The sequence below is a fragment of the Zonotrichia albicollis genome, chromosome 7, assembly GCF_047830755.1.
Source record: "Zonotrichia albicollis isolate bZonAlb1 chromosome 7, bZonAlb1.hap1, whole genome shotgun sequence".
NCBI lineage: Eukaryota > Metazoa > Chordata > Aves > Passeriformes > Passerellidae > Zonotrichia > Zonotrichia albicollis.
Genome location: NC_133825.1, coordinates 22,501,421 through 22,515,912, shown reverse-complemented (window position 1 = coordinate 22,515,912; position 14,492 = coordinate 22,501,421). Strand labels below are relative to the sequence as shown.

Sequence of the window (14,492 nt, the reverse complement as noted above, 5' to 3'; positions counted from 1 at the left end):
CTCCTTGAACAGGAATTATTCTAGTTCTTCCCAAGTCTGATGGCACTTGAATTGCTTGGTCCTAAGACCCTGACACTAACCCTATCTTTCAGTTTAATGGGTTTCCTTTGTGTCCCTTCAGTCCTGTTTCTAAACAGCATAATGTCCTAACTTTCCACTTTTTCTTTGCCATTTGTTACAAAATAAACAATACCAGTGCTTCATTTGTAGAGAGCATCATGGGAATGCTATGCAGCCCTCTGTTAAGGATAACAGTGGCAGCCATGGCTCTCCGATCAGTGGGAAGCTGGAAGGCATCTTCTTTAGCTGCAACACTGAGTTTAACACCGGCAAGCCACCCCAAGATTCACCCTATGGAAGATACAGGTATGAGATTGCAGCTGAAAAACTCTTCAACCCAAATACTAACTTGTACTTTGGAGACTTCTACTGCATGTACACAGCCTACCACTACGTCATCCTCGTGATCGCCCCGGTGGGGTCACCGGGAGATGAGTTCTGTAAGCAGCGCCTTCCCCAGCTGAACATAAAAGATAACAAATTTCTGACCTGCGACGAAGAAGACGGGGTCATGGTTTACCATCATGCCCAGGATGTTATTTTGGAAGTAATTTACACTGATCCTGTGGATCTCTCCCTTGGCACAGTTGCTGAAATTACTGGTCACCAACTAATGAGCTTGTCTACTGCAAATGCAAAGAAAGATCCCAGCTGCAAGACCTGCAATATCAGTGTTGGACGTTAAAACTGCCCTCGTTCCTTAGGAGCCTTCAAGCCTCTGTTCCCATTTCCATAGTCAGACAGTTCTGTCGGAAGCATGCACATGCCGCTGTCACCAAAAGCAACTACCGGTCTTCAAAACCTCCAATAGCCTTCTTAGGATCTCTTCTCTCCCTCTTTCCCTTCTGTTTCCCCGATGCTTTAAATGATTAGAAGTCCTGGATTTCTTTCTGGCAACCATTTATACCTAGATGCTGCAAAAATTGTTTCTGTTTCTTGCCAAACATAACAAAATCCTATATAAACTGCTTTAGCAAAATAAAAATAACAGCTTATAAATGGTGTTTAAATATGCATTCATTTTAACTACTGAACAAGTACTGGGATAACTGAACAGCATGAAAGGTTGTAATTGCAGCATGATTTGAATTTCAGAGCCTAGAAATGTCAGCACTTCCAACATGTTGTTTGACAGTGTTATTTATGTTATTTATATTAGCTAACTGAAAACAGAAACTGTGTCTCGACATAATAAATATAATAGAAAAATATTTTATTTGTACTGTTGTATAAAATATTATACAATCATATAGAATATATAGATTACATTTTAATATCAATTGTATACATGTCATTAAATCATTTTCCCTTATCAAAGATGTAGTTTGTAAACTTCAAATAGCTCTGTATCTGTTCCTGTTGCTCTAGATGACTTTAATTAAAACAGATTTATGAAGACCATTTCTGATTCATAAAAGTTAAGTTATAAATTATTAAATCAGTACACTTAAACAACAAACGGCTGCAAAATAAAAAATTCCTTTTTTTAGTGTTCATATTTTTTCCTCCATACTACTTGAAGATGTGTACATCTTCCAAATCATGCCATTACATACTAGATAAATACAAACATGGTTGGTACATAATAGGCTTTATAAAATCAAAATCTTCTTCTTACCAAGATAAAAAACAGGTTGTTTATACTATGTGGTCAATACAAAATGACAGGTAAAGCAAAACACTAAACATGATTCAACTGGTTCCAGTCCCTTTTTTTTTCTTTAAGTAGTTCTTCCCTCCTTTCTGTCTGGGGTAGGAATTTCCCAGAATCCCTGCTTTTCATTGATAGTACAAAACCTGTTGATAATCTTTCTATTACTAGTCCCACTTTTCACACCAATGGCCTACCATAAACAGTGACAATTCTTAATATTACAAAGTGTGGTGTTCTGAAAGTTAAGAAAGATGCATAACTCCAATGGAAAAATAACTTTTTATAACCATATTTTCAGTAAACAAGAAGTCTAGCAGTCCTCATCAGATAACTGTGACACTCACTTATATACCATGTACTTTATCTATCCAAAATATCTTAGCATAATGCAGTAATCTAGTCCTGTTTTATAGATATATGTGGCAATTTATAACACAAGAAGTACTTCAACATTTTACAAAGTGCATGCGTTTAAACGAGCTTTGGTAGTTAGAGAAGCAAATGTTATAGCGTCAGGCAAACCAAAGTGCAAAGGTTAATAGAGAAATCAAAATTAGCATGTAGCTGATCTATTTACTGACTTCTAAATTCTGTGAGCCATGTCCTGTGAACTAGTGAAAAGGACAGCAGCCAGTACATTTGTTCCATCTTCTCTCAGCAACCTGTGACTGTTTCATTTTGCCAAGCACTTTCTCTTATTCCTGCACCACCACTAGTTCTGTTTGGCAGTCTCATTCCGGCCTTTTCCTGCCTAAGCAGCATCACTGCTCTGCTCCCAGCCCTGGCACTGCTTCTTCCTATGCACCTTTCTTTGAAGCCACTGGAATTGAATGGCAGCTCTGTCTTGACAGCTAGAGTATGTTCTGAGTGTTTCCTTCACTCACTCAAATTCATTTCTTTTAATCTAGTGAATCAGCACCCTAATAGCCAACATTACTAATTAATTATAACACATGTTAATTCTGGAAACAAACGTGTGGCACTTTAGCATGTACTAAGATGTACTAAAAACCTGCAGAACATTTCCTCAACACTTTTAGAGCAGGTCAAACTGAGAATCTACATTACTTCAGCATCCTTTTATTTTCTTAACATTCTCACAGTGCACTTCAAGGCTTTTTCAAAAGGAAAAATATATACTATATTCCACTCACCCGTGCTTAATATTCTTGCATATTGCTGTCCTCTCTCATCACAGCTATTATAATTGGTAAAGTGCATCAAAAACCTCAGTGTGTCAAATAATCGTGCAGCAGACCAAGACCTGTAAAATTACTTTCTCTTTTTCATTACTTGTGTGTTTGTTTGGATTTTTTTTTTCCCTAGAGAACAATATCACAGCATTGCATTCACTTCAAATTGTTTTGGAAATATCATGCTTACTGATGAGAACCTCCAGGAGCCTGATTTTGGCTTTTGTGTGCTTGTATTCAGAGTATTCCTCAGCCATTGGTACCCGATCTTCTTTCTGAGGACTCCTATGAAAAACAAATAAAAGCACCATCATTTTTTATGAGTAGGAAGAGAAACAGTCTTAAAAATTAATTCTGCAACCACTGATGAGGATTGTTTTTTTTTTACTGACTGTAAATGACTGAGATAATTTGACAGGATCAAAAAACTCTAATATACAGAAATAAAGTCATATTTAAAACACTGAATTTTCATATACTCGATAACTTTTTTTGACAGCTGTGGAAGCATAATTACTTGATTCTCATATATATGGAGAAGTCAAAATAATGCTTTGAAAATGGTTACCAGTTACCACTGTTACCAGTGCCCATAAACAAAAATGCTTGCTAAATGAAGAGGAGGAAAAACCGAGTGAAAAATATCCAGTATTTAATTCTGGGTAAAAAACCCAGTGGCTTCTGGCTTTAAAATCTGGATGTTTAAAAATGGCCCAACTGCCAAGTCTACTCCCTACAGACAGACATTCTCAGAAAGAGACTTGTAGCAGCCTCCCTTCAGCTCAGGGAATATCCTGTGCTGAGGTGGGTATAAACCCATTGCAGGCATGTCCTGGAAGATGCCCAAATCCTGGATTTTCTCATGGCTGACCACATTTTGAAGGAACTAGGCAGAGAGACAGATGGACATCTCCAGAGACCAGACATCTCCAGGGTATTTTGCTGCCCTTAGGTGCAGCCCCTTTGGCCTGCTCAGCCCAGAGAGACAAACAGGGGCCAAAGGGGACAAGGAGAGGGCTCTGCTGAATTACCTTCCTGTCTGTTTGTAGAACTGCTCCTCAAACTCTCGGAGAGCCTTGCGAAGTCTCTTCTTATCAGCTCTTGTTTCTCTGAGATGTTCGAGCAGAACTGGCCTGTGGAGCAGAGACAGGAACATGAACCCCCCTTGTGCTTGGGAGGGTTGTAAAGCCCTGCATTTGAGCTTCTGCTCTGGGCCCTTGGCAGGCACTGAGCAGAGCCCCAAGACATTCCATTCACTCCATACACAGTTCTCCTTCCCTTTTACTGGTGTTCCAGCTAATAAAAGGAAAGGCAGAGACTCTGGTCCATGGAAGAGGGGAAGCGTTCAGGACTGAGCCTTGCTACTGGCCTAAATTCCCCATGGAATTAACGGAGTTGACAGGGCTCAGTATCTCACAGGAGGAAATGCTGTAACTGAATTACAGTCAACATGCAAGCCCTGCTCCTATTTGCAGCTGTTCCCAATCATTACTGTGATGTACTTGAAATGCTAGTGGTACCCAGAAGCATAATTTTTGGAGGCCATGTTTTAGCTAGTGTTCAAAGAATAAGGGTTTAAGCAGAGAGAGAATTCTGTTATGACATTTGCTCCTGGTAATTTTTTTTTGCATAATGACAAAATGCACAGAAATATCTTCCCAGCACTTATGAGCAAACTATTGTGCACAGAGTTGAGTTACATAGAAATTAAGTAATTTTTATTTGATCTCTAGTGTTAGAGTCTAGTTAGCTTCATTTATTCATCTAAGACCTTCCAATCAAAACACAAAAGAAAGATACCATCCCCTAAGGTATGAGAACATACCTGTTCCTGGAAGGAAAGTTACCTTTCTCTTCCTGGAGAAAAAAAAGTTGTTTGAATAAACAGCTCAAACCAGCAGTGTGCTGCCCAAACAATGAATCTCCTCTGCCTCCTCTCTCCCATGACAAAGCACTAAATCACTCCTTTGTATAGAATATACCTATGCAACAAGTATGGCTCATATTTCTCTTAAAGGCTCATATTTCACTTACAAAGTCTACAAGAAATGTTTTAAAACATTTGAGGGGGGATGAGAGAACTTACATTGTTGCCTCATGTAAATTGGACATTGACAAGGCTGTTTGCCTGTAAACTTTCTTTTCATCCAGAGGTGAAATATGTGCAGGCTCACTCTCCTCCTGTGAGTAACACAGGTGCTCTTCAACAGGGAAGCAAGACATTGGGCCAGATGATAACTCATGGCTGCTTTGAGAATGGTCTTCATCTGAGTCTTCTTCCTCCTGCTTGGGAAATGCAAAACATTATCCAATTAATTGTTTACATTACAATGCTTCCAGTAATAGTCTGACAACCTAAAGAATTAGGATCTGACTCCTGGATGTATTCAAAACAGAACACACATATTGAAAGGTTTGCCAGGTCTGCCTGAGGTTGTTCATGAAAGCACCCCTGGGGTTACGGGGTTGCATTGCCTACCAGGAGTGAAAAGGACAGAAGCTGGCCCTGCTCCCAAGCATCTCCAGCCAGCAATTTATTTCTGTGTGCCCAAAAGCCCTTACATGTAGCAAAGACTTAACTAACGTTTTGTATTTATGTCAACAATGCAGTCTGGCTGGAACTTCTACTCCTCTTATATACACATCTTCTGTGTGTATATTATATCCAGATGTTTTGACTGTAGACAGAGTTGGAGGAAGAGATTCTACAGTTTTATAGCCACTAGTGTTAACTACTGGAGTAGACTAATATTGGTGTCTTGCTCACATTCCTCCATCCTCAGAAAAAAAGCTGAGCGATTGAAATTAGGGCTTAAACGTAAAATCTCCACAGGGCAAAGCTCCTAACAAGTACCACTTAGGAGGAATTTCAGTCAAATTTTTCAATGAAATACCTGTGTGCAAGCGTGCCAAGCTTTGCACTGTGGTTTTTCAAGGAAATGTAAAGTTACACTGTCATCTAACAGGACAATAATAATTTTTAAAATTGACCTACTAGCCCCAACTAGTATTAGATTAGTATTTTTGGCAGACATGCTAATTAACTTCCACTGTCTTCACTCACTATGAGACCAGTACTATTCCATTACACCAGTATAATATTAAAGTACTACAAATTGCATATATGTGCCACATGATTGATAAAAGCATTGTTGATAAGATATAAAAGTTAGATATAGTGACAGCAGGGTCCCTCATGGAAAGAGAGAGGTTTCCTTCTGTGTTGCAAATGTTTTCCACAATGGAAAACTAATGCCAGCCTTCAATGTCTTACCCAGCACACTGAAGTTCTTGCCTCAGAAAGTGCTGCTGTACATTGGAACCTCTAGCATGTACAGAAGTTGAATTTTACAGAGCATTTTGAACTATCAACACCCTGTATTAACCAATGAGCAGGGTTTTTGGTATCAGTAGTTCTACTGTTGCTAAATGGACGTACAGGTAGAAATCAAAGCCAGCATTTAGTATGTTTTTTTGACATTGGATGAATTCCTTCCAACTTACAATTGTTGTGATCAAAGATGGAGCAGCCAGAAGTTTCTTGATAATTCTGTATCTGTCGTAAAGAGGCTTCATGAGACTCTTTTCTTGCTTAGTTACCTAAAGAGAAATCATAACAAAACATAGCCCTCAAAAATTAAAAAAAAAAAAAGTACATTTAAAAGATTTTCATTTTCTCCTGTAAAGCTGAGAAAGGCATTAGAAGAGTATGACCAGATGTGTATTTTGCCTCAATAGATATTCCATGGGAACTGTAATTTAATCAGTGCAATTTCTGAAAAGGAAAATAACAATCTATTTTCAAACAGAGAATACCCAGTATGGTTTTTCACTTTTCTTGACCCACACTGCCCAGACAGAGGAAAATTATTCTCTCTCTGAGGCTGCTGCTAGAGCAGGAGGAGTTCAGGTGTGCTGCTGTGCCTTGCATTGCCAGCTCACCTCCTGAGCTGTGGTGACAGCAGCAGGAATGGCACAGCCTGCCTGGGACAAGGCTCTGCAGGCTGCACATGGAGCTGCCTCTGTGCAGGATTGCTGCCTGCAATCCCCACCTGAACTGCCTTCCACAATGGGCATTCACCATCTGTTCTTTTACTTTGTTCTAGTCTTTCTTGGGCACTTGCAGCATTGATTTAGAAGGGAATATGATTTTAAATCAGGTGCTAAGCGCCTGATCCAGCCACAAATGTTCACAAATACAAAAACACGCCTTAAGGAAACTAGCTGTGCACTTGATTGACTCACTGCATTAAGGGGAAAAGAAAAACGAAAAAGCAAATTCCACAAGGAAAAATAACCACCCCAAAAACAAGACAAACCACCTCTCCCCCACCCCCCACCCCACCCCACCATGCCATGACACCAGATCCCCAAAATAGCATTTTTCTCAGTGGTGAAATGTCCAAACAGGGTCATTTGCTCCCGAGTCCATCAGCCTCTGCCCATTGGATCCACACCTATGAGCACTCCCTCGGTGCAGTTTCACTGATTTTTGGCACTGCAGAGAGGCCCAGGTGCACCCACTCTGATGAGTGAACACAGGGCAGGTCTGAAGAGACACAGAGTGGCTGAGGGCACAGACAATAGTCCAGAGCTGCTCAGACAGACAAATGTCTGGTCAGCAGGAGCAAGGGGGACAGCAGACAATCACAGGCTGGTGACTCTGCACACATCTGGCTGATGGAGTGCTAGGGGACCACTTCCAGAGCCACCCTTCACTGTGCAATGCCAGGGCTTGCCTATCCCACTTCTCTTCCCCAAGCATCATGTTCCATTTAACTACAACACATAAGAGCTTCAGGGAATGCCAAACAAGCCAGAAGAGGCAATTTGTTTTGCTTTAAACCTGCTCAGTGGTCTCTCTGTCAGACCTTGTCAGGTAATTCTGGATAAAGATGGTGCTGAGCCATACCAGACATCACAGGGCAAACGTCAGCCCCAGCACACTGCACTGTGTTTCAAGGCTGCTGTTACAGAGCTGCTTCAGCCCTCAGAACACCCTCTCTGAACCCTGTGCTGCAAAGGCACCCTGTTATTCTCTTTCCTTTCTCTGAACCAAGTCTCTTTTACCTCTACATGACACTAATAATTTATTTTTTTTGTTTTCCTTCTTAGGAAATACAATTTCTTCATACCCTTCTTGCATACTCACTCCATCCCTCAGCTCTCATTTCAAGCCCAAAGAAGATGAACAAAAAGGAGGTCAGAGTCAGATCATAATTTTGACAGCTGGCATTTTTTTAGACAAACAGTGTTGCAAGTTCCCTTTACCACAACAACTACTAGCCAGAAACAGACATTCACAAGAATACAGACATTGATATCAAAAAAGAAATTCCTCAGCTGTGTATACAAATTTTCAAATCATCATCTCACCAATTTTGGCATTTTTTTATTTGCACCTACATTCAGCAATGAAGTCCCTTGAAGAGATTTTAAGAAATAGTTTAAGTCCTGCTGTGTAGTAAAGGCAAACATATACAACAGGTCATGTAATTTTGTAGTACATATCTCAGATGGTGCCCTATATATAACCTTCCTCAGCTGAAAAACATTCTAATCATACATGATAGCAGAGTCAAATCTCCTGTGAATATATAATCTTCCAATTAAATCCTCAAACCTTGCATTTTCCAATCATGGAGAGATACAGAGCCACTTTTTATTTTACTTTAATTTCTAACATATGAACCAAATTCATCAGTATCAGAAAACAACATTTCTACCTGAAAATTAGTTTCAAATAACTAAAATTATGTTAATTGTGTAAAATTCATCTAAATATATTTAATATACCAAAGATATTGGTGAGAGAAGTTAGACAATTTTTAATTTACCTATCTTTCCATGGCATACTTACAGGTTGTCCATGAATACTCTCAAAATATAGTAGACATTTCTGAAGATTGATTTTTTCCAAAGCCATTTGCTTTTTTGTCATATCCTATTTAAAAAAGTTATTTATAAGATTGTGAGTCAGGATTTCATGACAAGGGTACAGGTACATATCTGTGTAATAATCTCTCCTTCCTAGATAAACATTAATAATGAATTCTATTTCTGTCTGCACTGAGGTCAATGGGGACTTGGCATTAACTTAGCAAGAACAGAGTCCAAAATTACACTACATATATATTAAGTATGTTTTGTTGTAAAAAATGAGAACAACCAACATTCCAGACAAAATACTCAGAAAGCTGAAAAAATTCACAGAGACCATTCCTCAACTTTTTAATTATTCAAGAAAGAGAAATAGATTTGCCTTGGCTGGTCAGGATGTAGAACATGAAGATCTAGCAATGCAAACCCAACCTGCAATGGCCAACAGCTTATTTCTGTTCAAAGATGGCAGTAAGAATCACTGGTACCAAAAGAGCGCTGATTTTTCAGTGTTGGTATATCAGTACTTGCCCAGGTGTGCTGTGGGGAACACACAGTGTAACAGGTATTTGTTGCCTCCCTTTCCCCAGCTAGACCTGCTCCTGACAGTTGCTGATTTTCACCTGGGCCAGAACACCAAGGCACACATGAAGTGAATGCCACTTCCCAGAGTCTCTGCCAGGTCACAACAGAGCCACTTGGGTTAGGGCCAGGTGTGGGAGAGATGAAGTCTTGTGAAGAACCATGGACTTGGGGCACACACACACACAGGGGCCCTTCTGCAGAGAGCTGATGACAAGGGGGCTTGTAGTGACAACTTTTATTAATTAGACCCTATCTTTAAAAATAAATCAACCTTGAAGTGACACTCTTCTTATATCAGAGCATCTAGCTATTAACTTCAACAGGAGCAAAACCTTTTTTCTTTGATGCTCAAATGCAAAAACAGCACAGAGCCATTAATCAGACCTGCTAATCACATTTTCCTAAAAGGTCTGCATGAGTTAATCACTCTAAAATTGTCTGTCATTCATGTTAAGAGATGAGCTGCTAACCAGAATGCAGGAATATTATAAATCAGCTAATTTGTTTATTTATAGCTAGTTCTGCAATTAATACAAGGTTAATTCTTTCAAAAACTATTAAGCCTGGAGCAGATGAGTGGTTGGGAAGAAATGGGGTGATCATTAATATTGATTTTACACAAGAGAAACGATCTCAAGAGGGCTTTGCATTTGAGCCTATTTCATTAGCTCATTTTATTAGCAATCTCAAGGCAGGTTGGTATTCAGCTAAGTTTGAAATAGCTGATAATTTCAAAATGAGAGAAGACAGCTGGAGTCACAAACTACAGAATTGTCTGAGACATCTTAGGGCTGTAGGCTACATACAGCAGCAGGAGATTCAATGCTAATTAAATAGAAACGCTGCTTCATAGCCAAGGAGAATATGAACTGAAGTGGGTCAATGATGAGAAGACAGATACATAAAGGGAGCCAGTCTGAGAAAAGCCTTGGGGGACAGGCTACAAACATTCATACAGAAGGCAAAAGTTATTTGTGATCTATAAAGAAAAGAAAGGAGGACTTCACCTAAAGATAAGGTAGTAGTTTGGTTTTCATAACTTGGAACAGAGGCACACAAAATGTTGTGTACAGTTATCTTCCTTACTAGTCTGTTCTGTTCCCTGCATGCTTATGCCTTAAAGCTTGCTGTTGTTTTTCCAGACAGAAAATACAAACTGGGGACAGAAGGACAGACAGTCCAGTGAGGGCTGGGCCTGCCCAGAGCCTGTCAAAGGCAGTGCTTTGTTTCCATGCAGGCACAGAGTCAGGTTCCCAGGGCCTTGGTCTGCCACTTGGGGATGTGTGGTGGCTCATTACAAAGCAGCGTTTAACACAAACTTAGAAACAAAAGTATAAAGAAAGGCAACGAGTGACATGACACCTCCATAGAGCAGTGCCAGCTCCCATCAGGGCAGCTCCAGCCCTCCCCCTCTGGGAAAGGCTGGGAGCCAGAGCTGCTGCTCCCCCAGGGCACTGAGGCACAGCCACCCAACTCTCACATTGCATTCCAAGCTGGGAGCTGGGTCTTGCATTTGTTTTAGGGGGATTTGGTGCAGCTCTTTCAGTAGTATTATTAAAGTTGTGTTTATTTGCCTTTTATCTCTTGAACTCCTACATTTATACTCTTAACCCTATTTTTTTTCCTAAAGCCTTGTAGCTAAACCCAAGATGAGCTATTACATAAATTACCATCTCCCAATAATATACTTGGAGGTGTAATTTATGTAATACAAACAATAACATAATAACCCCTTTGTGGGGTACTGAGCCATGCACAGGCCAACCCAAATTTTCTCTTTGCTTTCTCATTCAATGACTTTACTCACAGGCTTTTTGTAGGAGGGGTGTTTGGTTCTGGAAGCCATATTCTGTTTCCTATTCAGGTCTTGTGCTCTGTACTCTTTAGATATACTGGGATTTTACTCTGCACCTTTCTAAGGACACACATGCTCCCACATGTATTTCAGCTGGGTTTTAGAGGTTTTCCACAGGGAACTTCAGGGGAGAACTTGGCAGGCTTTCATGGAAATGCTATCTTTGGCCAAAATAACTAAATATCAAAAAAAAAATTTCAGCTGCTGCCTAGTTTACTGTTAATCTAGCTCAGATTCCAGTGCAAGATCTAAATGTTATATGGAAAACAAAATGTTGCACATAAAATATATCTACAGTAAAACCAAAGTTGTTTGTAGCTGAAATGAAGCCTTTGATCTTTGCTGTTACCACAGACATCCTTGATTCATTTCACATCATCGGTGCTACAAACCTCATTCTCCCCCAAAAGTCCAGGATGACTCATAATCAAAATCCAATCTTTTTTGATGTTATGCTTAGAGAGCTAATAAAATATATCATTTTGGAACAGATCAATTTGATTTCATCTTATTCCTGCTCAAGTCTCTGTTCCCCAGCAGTTTTGATAAGTATTACTAAGCACCTTTGCTAACAGTTTTTAAAACACAAGTTCTCTCCACAGTAAAACAAAAAGAAAATTAATAGGATCTTAGAAAAATGGAAAATATTGTCATGTGCAAACATTTAATTTACATTACTTCCTTGTTTGTGAGAATATTTCAAGCCCTCACTGCAATTTCCTAAATTTAGAAGGTTCTCTTGGAAAATTAGGGGAAGTCCAAAAAATTGAAAAATGAGTGGGACAGATACCCACTTACTTTTATAAGAAAGTTTTTTGGACTGGGTTTCATCCCAGACATCTGTTTTGGGGTCATCTGATCTCACCACATTAATAAAAAATTAATGACTGAAAATATTATCCTACAGTCTGCACTGTTAGGATGTTAGAGCTAGATACAGAATAGCATGGTTTTGTTGCCTTTTTTTTTTGTTTTCTGGTTATGAAACACATTTTCCATTTCATTTAAAAGTAGCACATAAAAAGAAACAATTAAAAAATCAGTCATGTATGCAGCACCCAAGATGTGAAAAGCATGGCATTGTTATGCACAGTCCTGGTTTTTATATAGCAACTAGTTGTTTGAGAACCAAGAATAGAAACAAAACAAAAATTAAAAATTATCTCTGCTGGGCAGTCTCTGCTACTGAAATCCACCCAGAATAATTTCTTAGCTCTTTCATAGTTTAGCATTTAGTTCCTCACCCTCTCACCCCTTCACCTTTCTAATTCACCAGCCAAAGTCTAAATGTTACTGTCAACACTGATTTTAGGTACCTTTGAGAGCAGAATTAATTGTCCTGCTTGGCTGTAGTAGCATCAGGACAGCATCCTCTGACAGCAAAAACAGCCCCCAGAAGAGTGGGGGTTTGGGTGGCACCTATTGTTTTAGAGAACCCCATATTGTGCCAGGAACGTGAAGGCACAGCAAAAATTTAAGGTATGTACTGGTTTTAAAACAAAAAACCTGATTTCCCAGCCAAGCAGTCATGTTCCATGGAATATTGCTCCTACATTCAGAAGAGTAATTGAGAACATGGGAAAGAAGGGGCAGGATCAGCACAAATGTACAAGCTCAGGAGAGAAAAGCAGTCTGAACAGTTGTGCTGTCCCTATCACCTCAGTGCATGCTACTGACTCTGCAGAGGCTTTCAGCATTTCTCTGCTGAGAGCGGATTTTTATCATCAAAATACCTTCAGGAATGTTTTTAGTCACACAGTTTCTGTGGACTCAAGGTGCTTGTGCTGCCATCACTTTCAGAACACCAGGTATGCAGTTCTGGGCACACAGCCTCAAGTCAGCAGGTTCCTGCAGTGCCTGGCAAACAGTTTCACATGAGAAGAAACATGCTCAGTTTCTCTGAGCAGAAAATGCTTAGCACTGCTTGAAAAGCCTTCTGCACCTCAGCAATTCTTCTCAGAAGTGTCACTTCTGGGAACAGCACTAGAGCTCCCACCTCATTAGAGAGAAAATGCACTGCAATGCCAGCAGACAGAGGATGTGCACTCCCTGGCACACCCTGAGCCAGCCACACACCAGTATCTGCCTCAGGTGAGAGAATTCTTAGGGAACAGCCATGCTTCTTAAGTACCTTAATAGTCTCAGGGAGGTTGAAGTGTTGTCTTTTCTCCTTTAGTCGTCTCAACACACTGTCCATGGTTTCTTCCACTGAGGGAGCTGGTTCCATGCCAGTGGCCTCCTGCGTGCCAGCCTCTTTAGAGGTGCCACTGCCTTCACACTGCTCATTTCTTTGGGGCACTGGGGAGGTACAGTTTTGCTCTTCTGACATTCTGAGTTTAAGCTCTGAAAGGCAAAATGCATGGCAAGTAAATAGATTAGAAGAATTTGCAAAGGAGTTTTCTGTGACACCACTAGGGAAAAAAACCTGAAACTTTCCTACTCCTTGCTAACAATTATTATCATACCACAGGCATGTAGGAAAGTAATTCTGCTTCACTTTAATGTGTAACATCTTTTGCTTCCTAGAGCAATTTAAACTGTCCCTCTCCCTTCCAGAGGTCACCCTGCCATGCTGCTCAAGTGGTCCTCACAAGGAGAAGCCACTCCTTTCTTAAATGACTTCCCTTGGCAGAAGAGCACCTGAGCACCCCAGCAGAAGACAGAAGCTTCCCAGCCAGCAGCCTGCCTGGATGTGATAAAGCATGTGTGACTCTATTAACTTGACACCAAGCCAAAGCCCCTGGAGCTCCAGGGACCCGCACAGAGCAACAAGGAAATTGAATTAAAATCTGAATTAGCTCCCATAAAACCAGATTTTGTTCTGAGCACACGCCTGTCTGGTGAAAGACCTTGGGCAAGGCAGGAGATTGATGTCTCCAACTGTGCTAAATTTGTTGAAATCCATGCAGAAACAGTAACATAATTTTTTATTTGTGACAATCTGAGGATATAGGCCAGCTTTGAGGGGAAAACCAGTAATTTTTAGTAAATCCATAAGAGCTAGAAAGGATAGACAAGCCTTGCAAATTTGAAGAAGGGTCTACAAACATTTAAGTGCTTTCTATTTCAATTGTACTTGGCATGTGATCCTCATGAATCTGGCTTCATTTAAAAGCAGTGCCATTATCCAAGATAATAAAAATCAAGGGTTGTCACAGGATTGAGGCATTTGGGGTGTGAAGGTGAGGCTGATCTATGAAGCCTAGACCCTCTGGACAGGAGATTCAGTGGATGAATCAGAGATACAGTCTTCAGAAAAGTAACC

General features: G+C 40.1%; 2 protein-coding genes across 9 annotated transcripts in view; one reads left to right on the top strand and one right to left on the bottom strand.

Annotated features, from left to right (window-relative positions):
- Positions 1–1,554, top strand: part of PHYHIPL (phytanoyl-CoA 2-hydroxylase interacting protein like) — a 54,913-nt gene extending 53,359 nt beyond the window's left edge. For both annotated transcript variants that reach the window (XM_005488051.4, XM_074544651.1), the window contains exon 5: positions 211–1,554. In XM_005488051.4, coding sequence (XP_005488108.1) covers positions 211–745 — 535 coding nt within the window. In that variant the 3' untranslated portion in view covers positions 746–1,554. The remainder of the gene's footprint in view (positions 1–210) is intronic.
- A 1,399-nt stretch (positions 1,555–2,953) lies between these two features.
- The window catches only part of FAM13C (family with sequence similarity 13 member C), a 114,457-nt gene continuing 102,918 nt past the window's right edge, over positions 2,954–14,492 (bottom strand). For 3 of the 7 annotated variants that reach the window (XM_005488046.3, XM_026794090.2, XM_005488047.3), the window contains 6 exons: positions 13,359–13,570; positions 8,768–8,851; positions 6,412–6,507; positions 4,994–5,193; positions 3,939–4,040; positions 2,954–3,192 (listed from right to left, as the gene is read on the bottom strand). In XM_005488046.3, the coding sequence (XP_005488103.2) occupies positions 3,069–3,192; positions 3,939–4,040; positions 4,994–5,193; positions 6,412–6,507; positions 8,768–8,851; positions 13,359–13,570 (818 nt within the window). In that variant the 3' untranslated portion in view covers positions 2,954–3,068. The remainder of the gene's footprint in view (positions 3,193–3,938; positions 4,041–4,993; positions 5,194–6,411; positions 6,508–8,767; positions 8,852–13,358; positions 13,571–14,492) is intronic. The other 4 variants (XM_014267762.3, XM_014267764.3, XM_074544650.1 and 1 more) reach the window with 3 other exon arrangements.